Consider the following 20,875-nt stretch of genomic DNA (forward strand, 5'->3'; position numbering starts at 1 on the left):
ACAGAAAAATGATGAACTTTTGCAAACATTATTTTAAATATTGACATTGTTGAGTGGATTTGGAGATTTTTCAGCTCTTTTACAAAACAGCTCTAGATAATTTATGCCCTTCAATCTATTAAAATATCGATAATTGAAACAAAGAAGAATTACATATTTAAAAAAGTTTCTCAATACAAATTATCTTAAATCTGTAATCTTACACAACACCTGAAACAATTGAACAATATTGATACGATATAATCTGTAATTATTGTTAAATTTGCATTGATTCAGAATTAACAATTAAGTTAACAAAAACGTTATAAATTTAATTACGTATCATGTAACATATTCGCCGCCATTGAATTCAGGCGTGTTTCAACACTATGGTACCCAAATAAGATCGTATGTACCTCGTATAAAGCATTCGAGCATAAACAATTGAACAATAGATCGATATCCGCGCCGGTATCGATTTTTTCGATTATTCTCGCACACCAGACAATCCATTCAATTGTCAATGCCACTTAACATAGAAATTTTATAATTGATAGGCATTGAACTATGTAATACGATGTAATTATAAGTTTAGAAGCATGGCAGCGGATAATGAGAAATCTTCCGGCTTGATTATGGAAAAAAAAACTGTAAAACACCTCTAATAGTATTTTAGTTTGATTATGCACCAATAAAACATAATGTTATTAAATAAAGGATCCTACATCTAGGACTCCCGCAAGTAAATAATTAATTAGTTAAAAACTTTTAAATAGAGAGCTTTTAAAGTTTTATACTAAACTTTAATGGAACACCTTTACTACTTTATTTTAATTATATAAGTTGTTAGTTAAAAATATGTATTTGAATAATGAGCTTTTAATGAAAAACTTTTTGCTAAAGGGACACCATTAAATTTATTTTTTGATTATGGTAAAATCAAATTTATTGTTGGTAATAAATTCTCCATAATAACATTATACACGTTTTATCAAATCACTAAAAAATATTACGCGAAGCTTGCGTTTTGTACGCAAATCACGTCACGCGTTTCAAATCATCTCTCACCTATGACTCCCAACGGATACCAAGGAAATCTCACATTAAAGCATGTACCATTTGCCTTTGATTTCCATCTTGTGTAATCAACAATTACTAAAAGAATATATTATGACATAGTTTTGTTAGCGATATAGCTATAGTAACGATTCTTTAAGTAAAAAGGTTATTAGCTCTCCAAGAGGGGTTGTAAATTTGTAATAACTAATAGTTTATTAGGTAAATGTTGTGAATTTATTCAATTATTTAAGTTTCATGTGTCTTAAAGACGTGAAAGGATGATCGAATTTTTTCTATTCTTTATAAATTTATATTTATGAAGCATTTGAATGCCACAAAACCAAAAATATCAAATTGACGAAAGTTACATTATTACGTTAGGTAAGGATGCGCACTTAGTATGCAGAACTGGCAATCTATTAAATTATAAGACAAGTGCAGGGGTCATAAAAATATATAAAGCCAGTGGACATTGTTTATTTTATCAAGATTATGACCATAACTTCGGTTGCAGTTGCAGTCTGCAGTACCTTTGATGTTTAAACAATTACTGTGAGCATATTATGCATTTCAAGCAAGATTTCTGTTTTATTACCGGATATCTTTCATCGTTTAGTTTTTATAGTAAAAATAAATAAAAATAGTCTTTTATGTGTGAAATAGTGAGATGGCTCGGAATCCATCTAAACTTATTTTTTTCTCCATTATAAATAGACAATAATTTTGTAACCTTGTTACATATAGGTAGATACATATATAAACATAAAAGATATAACAAATATGTAAGGACCTGTATTTACACTCCTATGTACATCAATTAAAAATATAAATGAGAACAATAAAATGAATACTAATTAGTGTTTTTTATTTCACTGATGATCGCGATAGTAAAATAAAATTAAATCTTCCCAGCCTTTAGTCATAAGCAGAATATGGCAATTAAGATTATATTAATTCATATTTGACTCATCTTGCCTCACAAATAAATCAGTCTGTCTACATTTTTTAACATTCAAACTTATTCATCATCGGAAAATTAACATTACCTACTGATCAATTGATTACACACTAAGTACAGTAGTAAGTAAGTAAGTAAGTAAGTAGAAATATGAAATCTCAGTTATCTTATCAATAAAGAAATCTACATAAGAAACAAGGCTTTTCGTACGTTCAAGAGGGAAACACGAACAACGATACGACGATATTTTCTAGTATCTTACACTTAGTTATTGCAACGAAAAGTGCTATATTATAATCTTGCAAAAAGCGCATACTAGAAAATTTTCAAGCATTTGAATGCTATAAAACTACCTAAATGTCAAAAGCACTATCTAAATACCTACCAATGTCAAAAAATAATATAAATTCTTTTTAATCTAAGCCTGTAGATTTCGTTGGAAATATTTTAAGATCTAGATAGACTAGAAAGTTTGTGAGGTATTTTTATAATTTACTATCGGTCCGCCCCGGCTTCGCCATACATAAGAACCATCCTCGTACTTCAAGGAATATAATAAAAAAAGAATTATCGAAATCGGTTCAGCCGTTATGCGCGAGTTATGCGCTTACCAACACATTTTGGGATTCATTTTTATATTATAGATCAACTGAAAATCTACAAAGCTTACTTATTTTTTATATCCGGCAATGAATCAAATTCTAATTAAGATGTTCTGTTCAGTGATCTAAGCGATAAAAAATTATAAATACTTTAATTTTAATAACATTAAGATACCTAACTCACATAAATATGTCGACACCTTTTGGTACGTTAAAAATAACATAAAATTTCAGTTTATTATAATTATCAGGGAAAATTACACAACTTATCTTTATGAGCTACTTAGAATTTATCGAGAAAAAAATCTACATTTGCGAAAAATTCGTTTGAAATTTAAATTGCATCGTAGAATTGTTTCCATTTTATTCCTAAATAATCCCTAATTAAATAACATTATTGTGATAACAATCTACTGTCATATATATCTAAGTTAGATATTATGTATTATGTATATCAAAAATTGCTGGCTCATTGCTATTTCAGAGCAAACGTCAAAAAGATTAGATACTATCACAACTTTGAAGAGCCAACGAACATGAATTTGGCTTTAATAATTCGCGTGAGATGAAAACTTATGGGCACAATGCGGTTACATGATCAGGTCGACAGGTCAAGGTCCTTGAGCATCATTTAGTTTTTTATTGTAAATTGCAGGGTTACAGTGATTTCACATTGAATTCTATGGGTAGGTACTGGGTAGGTATGCGGAGTATGTATGTTCTTATGTGTATGCAAAATGCAATTCGCCTTATGTGTGCATCCGCTTGGGTCGACTGAATATAACAAATACTCTCTCTCTCTCAAAACTCTCTCTCAAAATCGGATGAATAGTTTTGAAATTTTTTTTATCATACAAACAAATAAAAAATCAGTACAATAATTAAAGTAGTTATGTGTACGTTTATACTTAATAATGTATTATAAAGTTAGGTTTTAAAATCGCAACCGCACCTTTTTAAATGATTTCTGATTTTGATTTGATGTTTCTTTTTTCGTAAGTGAAGTTTGTAAAACAAAAAACCATATACATATATAAGCACCACAATAAGGAGTTAAAAGATAAACCATAATTTTTTTTATTATGAAATATAGGTACTATAACCACACCCCGGACACTCCATACAAAATTATAGTTTTGACAGTCACACTGTAGAGACTGCAAATGTGTGTGTAAACTCTTTATGGTTGGCACATTTGTGACTAGCGTAAAAAAAAATTCGCGTTTTTCTGATGAAATACATCCGTAAACAGCACAATATCTAACCATTTTCTACGAAAAACGATAATCACAAATCCAAAATAATAAAATTGCTTTAAGTCAATTTGATTAATGTTGTCAATCTTCGTTGCGTTTCGTCTAAAGACGTCGTTGGTATCGTCCTTGCGGGGAAATGGGTACCATAACATGTCTGATCGTGCGGGGTGAGGTAAGTGTTTAATTTTGGCGGGAGGCGGAGAGTGTCCGTTCTGTAGCGTTTAGCTACTATTATGTATTCTGTGCTATAACTAAGTAGACTGTAGATAGATAATAAAATAATTTGGCACACAGTATTTTTATTCAATAACGGTATATCCGTTATTGGAATAAAATCTATGCATTGAATATTTGTTGTCACTACCGCAACACGGAAGGTTATAAAGTTACGTAAAATTACACCGATGTTCATAATCTTAAAATCAAACTATTTGACATAACAATTAAATTGTATGCAAATCCACGAATTGCTAAATCGACTGCAATTCGTTCTCGTTTATCCATTGCACTGATGCACTCGTAACTAAAGACGTATTTCTTCACCAAGATCATTCCCATATCCATGTCATCTTAGACATGTCCATTTAATTATAACAAACATCGTTTGGTGAAGTGATTTTGAACCTTATTGTTTTGTTTTAAGGTGTTTTTAGGATCATAGATGAAGACAGAGGCTATTGCTTCACCACATTGCCACGAACTCTTAAACTCTGACCCGGTAATGGGTTCGTAATTACTGCATGACAAACAAATGTGAATGAAGTATCCGTAAATATAATGGTGGCTGAAGGAGCGATGATTTGGCCCTTGAGGCACGTCATTTTCTTGGTCTAAATTCGAACGCAAACGCTTTGTATTGATTCTTGTGTCAAACTTATAACTATAATGTAGTAACAATATGTATTATAGAAGGTTTATAGTTGTGAGTGTTTAGGAAAATATATTCTCAAATTCTTTTTTGAATGATTGCGATGTAATAGTCAGCAGTGCCACTGGAGTATAGCTCCAACTTAATCAGCGCATGTAAAAAACCTTTTTTTCTAATTAATTTCCTTTTCAGAAAGAAAACATCGAGCGTCAATTATAATAATAGTGTATCTTCTATATAAATTATCTGTTTTCAGTTAAATTCAGTTCAATGTGTGAATTAAATATGGTAAAATTATATTACCTAATATTGTTTTATTTATCCTGTCAAATCCTATTGCCTATTGGTAATCAGGTATGAGGTTATTCCCTAACAAAGTAACTAACCAATCAATAAATAAATCATATTATAGCCTTAATAACTTTATAATAGCTGGCAGAAGCTGCTTTGTCTGTTTTCAAAATAGGAATCAGTAGTTCATGAGAGGGGCAGATTGTAGTTCGCAAAAGCAATCTGCTTGGCAATCCTACTAATATTATAAATACGAACGTTTGTGAGGGTGGATGTATAATATGTGTAGGTGTTTTTGTTACTTTTTCACGCAAATACTACTGAACCGATTACAATGAAATTTAGCACACATGTAGAGGGTAACTTGGATTAACACATAGGATAGGCTTTATCCAGGAAAACCCACGGGAACGGGAACTATGCGGGTTTAATTTTGAAAAAGTGAGTGGAAAACTAGTCACTACATAGTATAAAACAAAGTCGCTTTCTCTTATATCTTCCTCTTCCTATGCTTAAATCTTTAAACTACGCCTTGGATTTTGATGCGGTTTTTTTTAATAGATAGAGTGATTCAAGAGGAAGATTTTAGTATATAATTCATTAGGTTTTAGACAAAGCGGGCAAGCCGCGGGCGGGAAGCTAGTATACTATAAAATAAAAACCCAGTTACAGCACCGTTCAGGATACATCGCCCATTTTTGCAAGTGACTACTATCAAGCTAATTTTCCGTTTGTAGCTTTATTTTGATGAGACGCCCAATAATTTCGTGTACGAAAGTCTCGATTGTGGTAGCTAACAGAGATAACAAGAATAAAAATTTTTAATTTGATGGTTCTCAAATATTTATTACTAACTGAATGAATTTTTTTTTTGTTCAATCTCAAGATAATTACCTAAATTATTCGAAAAAATATTTCTCCTACAAAATCTATGGTTTGTTCAAAGAGTCCCCCTTTCCAAAGTGTATCGATAACGAGGTCATCATAAATGATTACTAACAAGCTGATTTTTTTGTTTTCACTTAGTTAATGTTTATATATTTCAACAGACATATTGTCCTACAAATTGCGTAATAAATATTTGAGAACCATCAAATCAAAAAATTTTATCCTTGTTATCTCTGTTAGCTACCACAATCGAGAGTTTCGTACACGAAATTACTCGGTGTCTCATCAAAATAAAGCTACAAACGGAAAATCAGCTTGATAGTAGTCACTTGCAAAAATGGGCGATGTATCCTGAACTAAAAAAAAATGGACTTTGTAAGGAAACTTCGCTAATCAGCTGACCGATTTCCATACAAAGTCCAAATTTTTTCAACGAATTCAGCAAAGTTGTAGAACAAAAGTTGTTCAGTTTCATGAGAAGAAGCTCCTGTCAAAATTCGTCTGTGCAATTTATACAAGGTATGTGTACGTAATATGTATCGTTAAAATAAAACACACAAATTCAGTAAATATAAAATTTAATAGTGGGTCAAAGGTAAATTCATAATATCACTAGTAACAAGAAAACATTACATACAATTGATTTCATATTATTACTAATTAATTATTATTAAAGGTATACTTAAATATGACTCTAGCCGCTAAGGCAATTACGTGATATTCATTAATGACAATTAGTAATAAAAAAATATTTCAACACTTTATATACGGAAGCCAAAAGTGATAATTTCAATGTGCTAATAATTAACAATTATTGCTAAAATACACGTACATCGATTACATAATATTACAATGAAAAAATATTATTTATAACTAGGATAACCTAGGTTATGGTAAGGCATGTCTTAATTGTTAAAATCCTAAAATAAAGAATAACTAAAGGCTCCAACTTCTCAACAATCATGTTGTCTCTTTCTTTTAATATGAACGAAAGAGACAACGCATGTTCTCTTTACACTTACATTTAATTCGCATAAGCTCTAGAGATTCGTAAGGTTCATTCTACGCATAATTTTTATGCTTTAGCACCACTAACTTACGATTTATTTTGAATTGAAACTTATATAGGTGGGAATAAATGCCGGACAAATAAGATACATACAAGTAATTTTATACAATATTATTTCGAACGTTACAAATATTTTAAGTCTATTAAAATAAAATGGTGCATCGACCTCTATTGACATTATTGCATGAACCAGATAAAAAGTCCTAAATTCTTTATACATTTCCAAAATGTGCTGATATTACAATTTTTAATTCTCAACGTTCACGTTTCACATTTCATTATTCACATCATATTCTTAAAATTATTTTCTTTATTACACACAACTTTCACAATCAAACGATTACAATGTTTCCAATTTACGATACCACTTTTGAGCGATTTTATTGTTAATTATTAGAAACAAATCAATCATAATAATCTGATTGAAACTGAACTTATTGTTTCTTATCAGGGACCTTCTTCACAATGGTCAGCGTTGGCCCAACAAATGACCGTCGATGTTTGATTGTGAATAAACGTTTGATGGCCGATCATAGTCATTTAGGCCATCTACCTGATCGCCTCTACTCGCCCAACGTTGCCCATTGTGAAGAGGTTTCATTAGTTATCAAATCCCTCAAAAGTGGTCAACTTTAACCGCCACAGTATTGAGCGTGGTAGTCGCGGGCAAGTGTATCTGGTCCCAGTCTGTAGTGAGATGGGCTTCCGTGTCCGTCGCCTTGATTGTGAGACCAAGGGATGGTACTGCGTTGGCGCAATGCGGGAGTCGTAAGGTCACAGGGCGAAGGAAGACCAGCCCTTGAGGCCCGCACATTACCAGGGGGGACAGCATTGCTTCACCTATTTAATAGAGTTTTTGGTTGAGGTATGGTGTAGGGCAAGTATAAAGTGGCAGGCTCGAGCGAAATGTGTAGTGAAATATAGTGTGATTGAGACAGGCTTCCGTAGCATTTTGCATGACTATGCTTTAAAAGAAGCCGCATGAGTCTTTGAAATAGTGTGGCAGATAGGGAAAATACCACGCAATCGACCATAGTCATTTCACGCAGATATCTCGTACCCCCTGACTTTTTAATAATGTGGTAGAGGGGCCAAAATGCCACACATGACATAGTCCGAGTATTATTCAATAGCGACACTGTTTTGACGACAGTTTAATAAGGTAACGATAAAATGCCCACGTAACCCTCTCTCCACGATTCTTATTAAATTGGGTGCTTTATTTTCGCCTTGAGCCTGCTACATTATACTAATTATGATACTGTTTTTTATTCTTTAGTGTATGTATGAGATAATGTTATAAGTGAAATCTTATGCACAGATCAAAATTTGTGAGAATAGAAAGATATAGTAAATATTATAATGAAAATAACAGACATATTAAATGTTCGATAAGGTTATTATTTTTAACAACGAGTTAAAAGGTAACTAAAATGTACAAAGTCAATAGTAAGCTTGACTTTCGCTGTGCATTTAAGATTTCACTGCAAAAAATAATAAAACGAAGGGTGTCAAAATTAAAAAGAACAAAAGAAAAACGGAAAACTCAACACACAAACACAAATCGCAACATTAATGTTAATCAACATGCAAAGCGTAACACAAACGACTATAATAATGTATGAAGTATGCTTGATAATTGATAATTGAGAAATAAATACAAAATGAGGTGATACATGATCGAAGTAGTGCCAAATTCAAATAAAACCAAATCATTATGAGATGATCAACCAAAATAACATGGTGCTATCATACTTATATGAAATGTAGAGAGTTTGATAAGAACTTAAAATAGAACGAAATTTTATGAGTAATGATATAGTGCTACCACACACGTACGAAAAGTGCTTAAATAGGACAAAAACAATACAAAACGAGACGATAAATGAACCTAGAAAGGTGCTACCACACACACAAATGTACAGTGCACAAATTTCAAACATATGTTTGAACATACGATTTGACAGTCTGGTGGATGCAGCATGGCCGCCGCCGTCTCTCCTCAATCTTTAAGTACGAGTGTATTGTGTGGTAGAAACTGCGTAAATTTCAATCGGGGTTAATGATCTGTTTAGTAATGATAATGAACTCTATACAAACGTCATTAAGATGTATTTTACAAGTTAAGTGCGTTATATTATTCAATGCCAACAACCGTAGCTATAATATATATCATGCCACACACATGCATCTACGCTACGCAAACAGTTTCACATTGCTGTAATTGTGTCAAAATTCCCCATACGCGCATATTCCATTCGCAAACGTTAATGCCAATTAGTAAGTGCAGTCTACGGTCTACGGTAACGCGTGCGTTTTGCAAAAGCTTTACCGTTATCCATGTCGATGGGAGGTCCTCCTACGCGCTGACTCAATCGCGGGTCAGACACCGTAAAGTAGATCTTTTGCTTGATCCCCGGAGCTATCGCTTTCGGGGGTATTATCAGCGATACGCCCCAGTGCCTGTCCTCTAACATGCCTCCTTCGCTGTCAAATATACCCCACGTCGTGTGCGGTGCGTCGGGCTCTATAACCTCAGTTTTTTCATCTGTTTCCGCTGTTTCAGTTGTTACTTTTACAACCGTGTTATCATTGCTCACTATAGTAGTTTCGTTTCGACTATTCGACGTGTTTTCGGATGTATCTTGGCTGTTTTCAGCACTTTTCTCGACAATTTTCTCACAGAATGTTACCGATCTACTAGGTTTCGTTCTTTCCTGTAAGTCTTGGGACGCATACGGCGTGCTTTGAGGTTTATTTTCAAAATTCATGCTACATTCCGATGCATATTGAGTTTCCATTGAAGTGGTTGATTCATACGGAATTGGAGACGATGTTATTTTCAGCGCATTAGAAATGTGTTCCGCTTTTCCATGCAATCGAGGAGCATATACTGCTTCTCCTTTTAATACATTTGCCTCCAAATTCTTTGTTTTCTCCTTTTCTGCATCCGTTTTTGATTCAGTCAGGTACAATTTTGAAAAATCAATTTCTTGGAATTTTTCACTTGTACCATTCAAAGCTTCTACTTTAGTTTGATACACCGGTTCTCTCCGCGATAAATGATTAGCATCACTCAACTCGTACGGACTACTTCTAGCACTACCTGCACTGTCTTTGTCTGTCACAGGTATTACTTCCTTTGTTTCCTGACTTGATTCGTATATAACACTATCTTTTAGTTCTCTTTTTGACACATACATAGGTTCTCTTCCTTTTACTGAATCACTGTCATTAGCCTCTAATCTGGTTTGATATATCTTTTCTTTTTTAGCCAAATTTCTCTGCTTTATTATTTCCAATTTCTCTTCTAACTTACTGTTATAAGTAGATTCTTTATTGGCTAGTAGAGCAGCTTTTTGTGATAGTATTTCTTGTTTTGAAACGTAAGTGCACTCAGCTGACGCCGGTCTTACTTGCTGTGGAATGTCAAATAAGTCATTTCGTGTGCCATAATTAGTTTCCGAACAACTGGATTTGATTTCAGAACGAGTAGCGTATGGCGATTCTGTTTGAATTCTTGCCAACATTTCTGTTCTGCTTACATACGGAGGTTCACTCATAGACTTGGTCAAGGGAGACGTGCGTCCAGGAAAATTTACAGGTGTATGTAACCGTCTATCTGGTCTAATTGCATAAGTGCTGTCTGACCAAGAAGTGCTAGGCGGCGGTTCGTATGTTCTTTTACCGTATATTGGTTCTTTCGAATTATACGAATTATCCATTCTTTGTTTTAACATTTCTTCCTTGGTATTATACGGTGATTCAGAGAATCTCTGCCTGAGCATATCTTCTTTAGTTGCGTAAGGACTTTCATTAGTCATTCTTTGTCGCAACATTTGCTCTTTGCTAGAGTAAGGTGATTCATTACATAGAGGTTCAGGTTTTCTAGGAATATCCTGCCTAGTACCATACGGATTTTCAAGTACTTCATTTCGAGTCGCGTAAGGATTTTCTCGGATACATTCAGCCCTCGTGCCATAGGGATCGATCAAAGGCATGGCTACTGTATCGCGATTTCCATATGGGCTTTCAAAGCTTTGATTAGAAACTTCAGATCTAGTCGCATATGGATTTTCACTTGAAGTGTCATACAGCGAAGAGTAAGTTCGTTTAGGCTTAGGAATAGGATCATACACTATGTGTTCTTTGCTTTGGTATACAGGTTCAGGAGGTAGCGGTTGGGTTGGGTAAAACGGTTCGTGTTTATTTTGTTGTTGTCTTTGGTAAATCGGATCTATTTTGGTTATCATATTAAAGCTTGATGTTTGTCCGTAGATGCCTCTCCTATTATATTCTATGAGAGAATTCTGTCTACGCAACAAAGGGGTAACTTTAGGTTCAGTTTCTATGTCACACATAGAGTTTTGTCGTCTTAAGCTTTTTACAACTGGTTTAGCTTCGTAATCTCTAACTGTACAAATGGAGCCATTTCTATCATCGCAAAAGGAACTTTGTCTTTTCAGTATCGGTTTCAACACTGGTTTTTCACATGAGGAGTTACTGCGTTGTAACATTTGATTTCGAATGTGTGTATTTCTCATGTGAATCGAAACATCGGTTAAATCTGACTTCTCTCGTCTCAACATGGGCATCTGTCTCTGCTGCAAGTCACTTTCACACAGTGACTTCTGTCGAGACACTTTCTGTTTCGTTTTCGAACGGAATAAATCGAGGACGGCATTTTTTATGAACGACGGCTTTTTGGATAATTTCTTTTTAGTTTTTGGCGAGAATGTTTCGTCCGGCTCCACACTGGAGTTCATGGCATCGGATGAGCTGCGGAAACCCACAACCAAACCCACTTAGTTACTCATGATGGATATACGGACGTGTCAGACATTTCAACGTTCAAAAATTTTGAGAACAAACTTTACATTGAAAAATCTGAATGGTCCTGAACGGTAATGGTAAATTTAAGAGATGATTTTTGAGATAATGAACAGCATATTGAAATAAATGCCATAAATAAGCGAACAAACAATCTATGATATATAAACTTGCTCAGACTAAAATAGTAGGAGATAGAACTTAAGAAAAGCGCGAAGACAGGATAAATAGTGACAAATTAATTCAATATGCTTTCGTCAAACAAGTTGCACTAAAATGCAGACACGCACTGCTAAATCGTTCAAAGTCAACCAAGTCTAACATACTCTAATTACATGTTATTCAAATACATCTGGTACGCCCCGACAGAGATATATTATGTTACAAATATATAATATTTATAGATTTGTATAACCACATACAATACCATACTAATACGGTGGCCCAACGTGTTAGTCGTATGTGAAGCGATCGGTGTTTGCATGTTAGAGCAAATTGTACAGGGGCTCGAGATTCGACTGGCTATAGGCGGCGCCAAATAACTAGAGCCAACATGGCGCCCATAGATAAAACGTAAAACAATTTTTGTATATGTAAAAAGACGCAGTTAAACGTATTCACAAAATTTGCCATTTGACATGAAAGAAACACAAGTTCGTCTTTTTTATGAGCATTTTGCTATATCTTTACCTACCTTAGCTACGTCTTTTCAAATATAATAAGCATAGTCACTATACGAAGACTTGCTAAATTGGTTGCTATGGTAACGACTATAACAACAATCAAAATATATCCTTCAAAGGTTCTAGTTACTTGACGTCTCCTATACATGCAAATATTTGAGGTTATAAAGGGAGTATTTGATACAATTTGTGTACGACACAAGCGCTTTACCTCAGATTGTGCATGTGTTGTGGCTTCCTATAGAGTTCAAATGCTGATCCCCGTTGCTCTCGACTGCCGGCTAAATCTAATGGGAAAAAGTTTTATAGAATCGAATAAAAGGCTCAAAATATTAAGTGATTCAATAAAAAATACAACTAAGGGTACACACTAATCCTATCATATATCCTTGATTTTAAAAACATACAATGCTGTTGTCTTGGAATCAAATTTTGTTCTGACCCTTGAGAAAAAATAATATTTATAAATTAAACTTTCATTATTTGCCAAAAGGGATCAATTTTAATTTTTACTAAAAAAACATAAAACATTTATTTAGACACCTACAAATAATAATTGTGTCTGTGTGTGTTTGGGTTTATGAGCGTGCGTATGCGTAGAACATGTTTGTGTTCATATGTGTGTACATGTACGTGTATGTTTTTGTGCCTTTGTCTATGTGAGTGTTGTATAGTATATTTATCGATGTGTATCTGTCTGCACGTGTATGTTCATGTCTGTTTGTTCGTGTGTATACCTATTTTTTATTTTTATTTATTTTTTTTTTATTTTTTTTATTTATTTCTTTATTTCAGGCAACAAATGTAGTTACAGTTAAAGGTCTTAATATAACTTAAAAACTACGGCCCATATGAACTTAAAACTACTTAAATACTAAATTAATACACGCTATGCCTACGGCGTGTGACGCGATTCCGGGGGGCCGGGTATCCGTCCGCGGAAGCGGCGAAACACAACTCCCTGCGGCCAAAACCCTTCGTCCATGTAGACGCTCAGCTTGGCGGTCGGTACTCTCACCACGAAGGAGTTGAAGCTCACTTTATGGCGAGACTCCAGACGTTCCACTCGCAGACTCAAACCTGTCTTCGCATGCAAGTACTCGACAACATCTTCAGTCTTGGTACAGTAGTGCACACGAGACACATAGAGCGGCGTCGTCGGCACCTCTGCGCGCATCCGCAAGTTTGGATCTTTCGTTGCGGTGCCGCACTTGTTCTGACGATTCAACTTCTTCTTCTTCTGGACTTTTGTGAAGCCATCCTCGTCAACGTCCTTCGTTTTTGAAGGTAAACTTTTCCGCACGGGTGCGTTTACTCCTTTTGATGATTTTGGGGTCGCAGTCATTTTTGAGGCTGCGGCGGCGTAGTCACATTGAGGAGCAGCTGGCAACGTGACATGCGATGTCTTCTCCGGGGGAGAGGTAACGGGAGCGGGGCGCGGGGCATCACTCGGGTCATCGGCGGTCGGCGACACATCAACATCAGCAGTTAAAATGCCGACGCATGCATTTTGAGCTCCGCGACGTGCATTCACATATGACGGCACGGGTGACCTACATATTGCATGCGCATCGCGATATGACGCTAACTCGACTCGTAAATCGGAGATGGTCTTCTCTGAAGCCTCCAACTTGGTGTGTACCTCGGCCAGACTCGCCTTAAGGAATGTGATGTCCTTAAGGAGCCTCGTAACATCGACGTGGTCAAATCCCACCGGAGGAAGTTTATGCAACTCCTTTGCGACGAAATCGGGCACGTCATCGGGATCAGTCACCTTCAATAGGCTGATGATATCCTGTATGCATTTTTCACCCCCGTTCCTGCGGCGGGACGGCATCGTGGCAATCTTGTCCAGCGTTTGGTAGAGTAGCACCTTGCCACTGCTAATTTCCTCCTCCTTAAAGTTAGTTTTGCAGATTTGCATGATGCTAACCTCGTCCATTGTATCGATGGCATTTTGAATGAACGCCAACAGCTCATTTACAATGAGTGTTTTACAACTCATTATAAAAAGTTCATGCAGCGGCAAAGCCGCGCGTGACGCGAATTGTTATTCCTTACTGTGCTAGCACTAATCACGTCCGATTCTGAACGCGTCTAGCGCACCACTATTATTACCTACCGATGAGGTGGGGGTTGTGCGGCAGGTTGATGGCGCGGTGCGGGTAGGGCGCCTGCGCGTGCGCCTGCCCACCGTACATACCCTGTACATATAACATCAACTTATATATTATTTTAGCTGATATTCTTAGACATGGTAATTGTTTATTTCATACTAGCTTCCGCCCGCGACTCCGTCCGCGAGGATGTCGGTCTTCGCGTGGATGGTTTATTTCTCCATTTTGAGTAACTCACGATGACATCTTATAAATATCTATTGGACCCAAATACGGCTAGGACTATAATAATACGTGTGTTCGTGGTTCTACAGAACAACGTCTATGGATAAAACTGAAAAATTAATTTAATTTTTTTTTCTACGTATTTTTCCAGGATAAAAAGTATCCTATTTTACGCCCAGGATAATAAGGTATAATTATACAAAGTTTCATCGAAATCGAACCATTAGTTTTCACGTGATGCCTTCACATACAGACAGACAGACAGACAGACAGACAGACAAAAATTTTTTTAATCACATATTTGGGTTTGGTATCGATCCAGTAACACCCCCTGCTATTTATTTTTTCAATATTTTCAATGTGAAGAATTGACCCTTCTACAGATTTATTATATGTATAGATTAATGTAAATGAGTTGTTATAAATTATTAAAAAAAAAACATTATTATGCGGATATTTTCGGTAAGCTATCTATTAAACAGGTATGAAAATTAGTAAATTGACAAATATTAAGTAACTGCACATGATTAAAAAGTCCATACTTAAAAGATCGAATACATAAAATCTATTTATAGGGTAAAATAAAAAAAATTGTGTTAAAAAAAACACGAACTTTTATATGTGAGTTTATATGTGCAAAAATAACAATAATACATGTTTTTTATTCATATTACATAACATACCTGTTGATAATTATGCGCGTGTCCAGGATGTCCGGGATGACCGGGATGTCCGGGATGAGGATGTCCGGGATGAGGATGTCCGGGATGCGGCGGGTGCGCGGGCTGCGAGTGCGAGTGTGTGTGCGAGTAGTGTGGGGGGGCGCCCGGGGCACGGGGCATGCTCATGGCGGGGTCTATTGTCTGTTTGATATAATGTTAGTTAATTATTAAGAAAATAATTATTCTAATTATGTAGGTATCTACTGATATTATTAAAAATTCGAAAGTTAAAACGACTGTTACGATAACTACGTGTTGATTACGTGTGACGTTATTCTGAAATAAAAATACTCAATAAGTCAATACTAAGAGCCAGATTGATACTTACAATTTTACAAATAATAATTAACAACCGTAAGTATTTAAATACATCAAAGTTATCGTTATAAACATACACTACTTAGCTAAAACACTGAACATACGAGCTCCAAAATATACGAAAAAACATGTGTATGAAATTTGGTGCCCTACCTTTTTCTGAATGTTAAAAAATGATTTCTATGTTACAGAAAAAACAGTAAATAAAATTTATTTACTTACTTATTTATTTAAATTATTTAATAATTTAAATTATTTAAATTATTTAATAATTGCAATGTAATTTATTTATTTAAATTATTGTAATTTATTGTAATTTAATTGTAATTGTAATTTATTTAAATTTATTTAATAATTTAAATAAATAATTACCCCATTCCTATTGGCATGTGCATCGGGCGGGCGGTAGTGCTTGGGTTTGGGCGGCGGCACCGGCTTGTACGGCGGCGCGCGCGCGTAGTCCGCCCCGCCCACTGAGTTGTTACGCCCGCTGGTAATGTTACATTTATTTCTTTAAATTCATAACATTGCACTTGCACGAACACGAACACGATATAGGGGCTTATTTACCTACATAATTAGCTCACTCAAATCATTGAGATATACATATGGAGACGACACCGCCTACATCACTTATGTTCCGGTCGACATACGCCATATGGCGTAAGTGCACGCTCATTTTTTATTTGTTTTAAAGTGAAACGCATCAAATATGCCTTCGTGTGTGTTACGATATTGCACAAATAATACAAATAATACGGAAAAGTGCAAAGGAATAACTTTCATCGGTAAGTACCTAACTAGATAATAATTTTTAAAAGTTAGTTAGAGCAAATGGCGCACAGATTTTGTTCGTGGTGTCTCCTCCATACGGAGTAATATTATCTCAATGAGTCAAATTCGCATATTCAAAGGAAATTCCCAAAGCAATGGAATATTTTTTTTTTCTTACATTTTATAAATAATAATAAATACTTAATCGAGGAATCGAATAAGGGATTTTAAAATTGTAACGTATTTAATATATTTTACAAATACTGAAAAAAATAAGAAAAAAAAATACATGTATGAGGGTGAATATTATATGAAATAAGCATTAATTTTAATTCAAGTACCAATGGATTAAAACTGAAATTAAGCTTGTTACTGTGAAATATTACAATGATTTAAAATTGTGTTAGTTTGTGAGTTATAATTATTATAAATTAACCCGTAAATCATAAATACAAAATTATTGAGGGCGGCATTTTATTAGCAAAAAATGTCTTAAAATAATCCTTAAATTTAATAACCATCTAGCTTATTTAATAACATATTTTAGTACATAAAAATGAGGTATATACCTGTAATTGTTATGGTCGTTAGTAGCGACGTTGGGCAGCGAGGGCCCGCGCGCGTGCGCAGTGCGCCGGTAGCCCTCCGCCCCACCCCTACTGTGGTTGGTTTAGTTTTAATGTATGGGAATTTGATTAAATTGTTATGTGACTTATGAGAGAAAATGTTCAAAAATGAACATCATTATCAGCTAATATTTGTTTCTATTGCAGTCACAGGCCGAGGCTTACTATGAGTGAATATAGAATAATAATATGTCCCTTAATTTGATTTCAATACCTTATTAATATTTATTGTAACATATATTTATTGATGCATTTAACTCTATGGTTATATTCTAAAATGAAGAATAATAAAACAACTGTAAAAATATTTTACAGTATTTTTAAGTGTTTTAGATAGGTGACTTATCGGCGTTTTTAATTACCTATATTAATGATAAATGAGAGAAGTGATTGTTAATATTAAATAAGTTAATAATAGATGATAATTATTCTATGTGCATGATGAAATTTACTATATTTACATATCTAAAACTTAAAAATATTATAAACCAATTAAGTACTAAAAGTAATTTAAATTAATATATATTTACCTATAAGTATTATCAGGTGGACGGTAATCTAAGGAGTTGTGTTCGTGCGAGTTGGAATTCCTTTGTGGACTCTGAGTGGCCATTGCGGTCGGGTTCGGTGGTGGTGGGGGCTCCATTTTGCTACATTCAAGTATTTTTTTATTTTTATTATAGGCATTAGGTAATAGTTGATTGGAATAATGAGATCGTGTAAAAACCCGTAAAATGTACAAAATAACTCAGCTACAGGCAAGAATTGTTTATCTATATTATAGTAGAAAAACTATTCACAAAAAAAAAAACATTTAAATTGTATTTTAATTTTTTGCAAAAAATTATAAGTATTCAAATATAGTTAGTCCATGATTTTTTGCTCAATATTTTCTAGTGTCAAAAATTAAAATACTCATATCTTGAACAAAATTATTTTTTGATAAACAAAATTCAGTTATCACAACGAAAGATGAAAAAAATATAATTCTAATAATTTATAACAATAAAAGATAAATAATTATAACTTACATGGAAGGCGCAACTTTAAGATCGTCAGGTGCATTGGGCGGCAGTCGACAAGTCCCCATACTGTTGTTTTGGTTCGCGCTGTAGTCGTATGATGTGCCGTCGTATGAGGTTTGCTAGAATCAAATCAAATCAAATCATTTATTTATCGGAATGTAAATAGAACTATTATTTAAAAGTTAATTATTCCCACTTTTGACTTAGTATTACAAAGTTTCAATGGTACTCGGTTATGGTCCTTCGAGTCGGCTAATTATTACTATTTGTATATATTAATATGTAGTTTACAAACACCCTTTTAAACAAATGGTTATGTGCAAACAAATAGTAATAGTAAAAAAGATACTTTGAGGCAAAGCAAGTATATTATAGTTTGGTTATCGAGTAACACCATAATAGATATCTAGTAATGACAGTAACACGTATGATCCTATCAAAGAATCAAAAATTATATTTTAAGTACTTTTTTGAAGTGAAACTTCTTTATCGGGGTTGGAAAAAAATTTAGTGTAACATTTTTTCGTTACGCGTGACATTTTTCCGTTACGCGCCATCTTTTTTTTATCCCTACCACGCGTGATTCGACGTATTTCTGTAAAGTTGCATACTATAGTATTTTTTTTTAATAAGGATTTTCGAAGAAGTTTCACTTCTTACGTGAGTACACTAGTACACGCACACATTTTTTTTATGAAACAGGGTTCTTACCTGTTGTCTATGCCTGTCCAGAGAGCCCTGTGTAGGCTGTATGACCATACTAGTTGGCCTTGCAGTGTAGGTCGCTGTTTCTTCGCCATTGCTGTCTTTGGGACCGAAAAGACGCTCTTGGGCACTTGGACGGCCCTAGTAATAGACATTATTTTAGGTTAAAATACAGGGTGTTTAAATTCATGCAGATTTTGGAATTGATATTTTTTAGTTTTTAGGATTTCAAATGCTTTATAAATATAAATTTAAAAATAATAGAAAAAATTCGATTACAAGGCGGGATGGAAAGGAAGCGGGTTCGAGTCCCGCCTCGTGATCGAATTTTTTCTATCCATACTAATATTATAAATGCGAAAGTAACTCTGTCTGTCTGTCTGTCTGTTACTCAATCACGCCTAAACTACTGAACCAATTTGCATGAAATTTGGTATAGAGATATTTTGATACCCGAGAAAGGACATAGGATAGGTTTTATCCCGGAAATCCCACGGGAACGGAAACTATGCGGGTTTTACTTTGACTGCGCAGGCGATGCTGCGGGAAGAAAGCTAGTTCTTTATAAATTTATAATCACTGATGGAAGTTATAAATTAAATCAGAACTTGAACTAGCAATAAACTCTAGTTGAGTTATTGCAGTTATATTATAAATGGACGGTGTGGAAAAGGGCGCGCGTGCGGTTTTCACCCATATATTATAGCCTTCCTCGATAAATGTGCTATCTAACACGGAAAGAATTTTTCAAATCGGACCAGTAGTTCCTCTATCTAACACGGAAAGAATTTTTCAAATCGGACCAGTAGTTCCTCTATCAAACACGGAAAGAATTTTTCAAATGGGACCATTAGTTTCTAAGATTAGCGCGTTCAGACAAACAAACTCTTATAAAGTACTCACGTTGGGGTTGTGTCGGAGCGGCGGGCGCGAGGGCGGCGCGGGGAGCAGCACGCCGCCCGCCGGCCGCACCGCCGCGCCCGTCTGCCGCGGGGGCAGCTCCGGGACTAGACACGGGACTTTTATAAGTATATTTCGTAAAGAAATACTTTGATGATCAAAAAGTATAGTTAATACGGCCTTCTGGGTTAAAAATAAACAATAATTGCATTTGAATTTAATATACATGGTGTCCCACTATTGGTATACTGAGCGCAAAGGGCCTTGTAATTTTGCATGCACTAATCACGTAAAAAACACTTAAACAACAATATTACATCAAAAATTTTTTGCTAAATTTTTCCTGAAAATCCATGTTTTCTTCTCTAGCTTCGCGCAGCGGCATATACCGCTTCGCCAATGTGAGCATTTTGTCTATGATAACATAATCTTAAACGATAGCTCACGTGCTGGTGGCAAAGTTGAGCGGGTTGCTTGTTTTGGGTATACACATAGAGTTTTTATAATTCATCTATTTGAAAAAAAAATGTGTCTGGAATTTTATAAGTATTTTTTACGAACTCAGTGTATGCAAAACTATAACCTCCTTTAAGCTTAGTATACCAACAGTGGGATACCCTGTATAAGATGTCCTGTAAGTCAACGTCGATCTGGTTATAGATGCTAGGCTAGGTAACATAATAGTTATCAGAAAAATAAGTAACTAAGTAAGGTACTTTAAAAATTAGAGACGATTAAAAACCATAAAATTAACAATATAATATAGTAATTTTTTAATTCCCATAACTACAAAATTTCACATTTTCTCGAATTACTTTGTCATGACATCAGAAATGTGTAACTGTAAATTTAAAATCATCTGGTCTACTTTGGAAAAATTGTTACGTTACCCCCAAAATGAGTTTCTTCATTAATTTATTTATTTGGTCGACTCTGGAAAAATTTGTTACGATCTCCCCAAAATATCACATATTTCATTA

The 20,875-nt window shown here is 34.6% G+C and overlaps 1 protein-coding gene across 1 annotated transcript in view; it reads right to left on the reverse strand.

Annotated features, from left to right (window-relative positions):
- Positions 1 to 6,462: 6,462 nt before the first annotated feature.
- Positions 6,463 to 20,875, reverse strand: part of LOC123700750 (tight junction protein ZO-1-like) — a 121,475-nt gene continuing 107,062 nt past the window's right edge. The window contains exons 18-28 of the mRNA XM_045648068.1: positions 19,899 to 20,002; positions 19,002 to 19,136; positions 18,297 to 18,409; positions 17,796 to 17,915; positions 17,209 to 17,298; positions 16,238 to 16,355; positions 15,571 to 15,688; positions 14,606 to 14,689; positions 12,695 to 12,770; positions 9,303 to 11,749; positions 6,463 to 7,810 (exon numbers count right to left, since the gene is read on the reverse strand). Of these exons, the coding sequence (XP_045504024.1) occupies positions 7,587 to 7,810; positions 9,303 to 11,749; positions 12,695 to 12,770; positions 14,606 to 14,689; positions 15,571 to 15,688; positions 16,238 to 16,355; positions 17,209 to 17,298; positions 17,796 to 17,915; positions 18,297 to 18,409; positions 19,002 to 19,136; positions 19,899 to 20,002 (3,629 nt within the window). The 3' untranslated portion in view covers positions 6,463 to 7,586. The remainder of the gene's footprint in view (positions 7,811 to 9,302; positions 11,750 to 12,694; positions 12,771 to 14,605; positions 14,690 to 15,570; positions 15,689 to 16,237; positions 16,356 to 17,208; positions 17,299 to 17,795; positions 17,916 to 18,296; positions 18,410 to 19,001; positions 19,137 to 19,898; positions 20,003 to 20,875) is intronic.

Source organism: Colias croceus, chromosome 20 (genome assembly GCF_905220415.1).
Source record: "Colias croceus chromosome 20, ilColCroc2.1".
In the NCBI taxonomy this organism is placed as follows: Eukaryota; Metazoa; Arthropoda; class Insecta; order Lepidoptera; family Pieridae; genus Colias; species Colias croceus.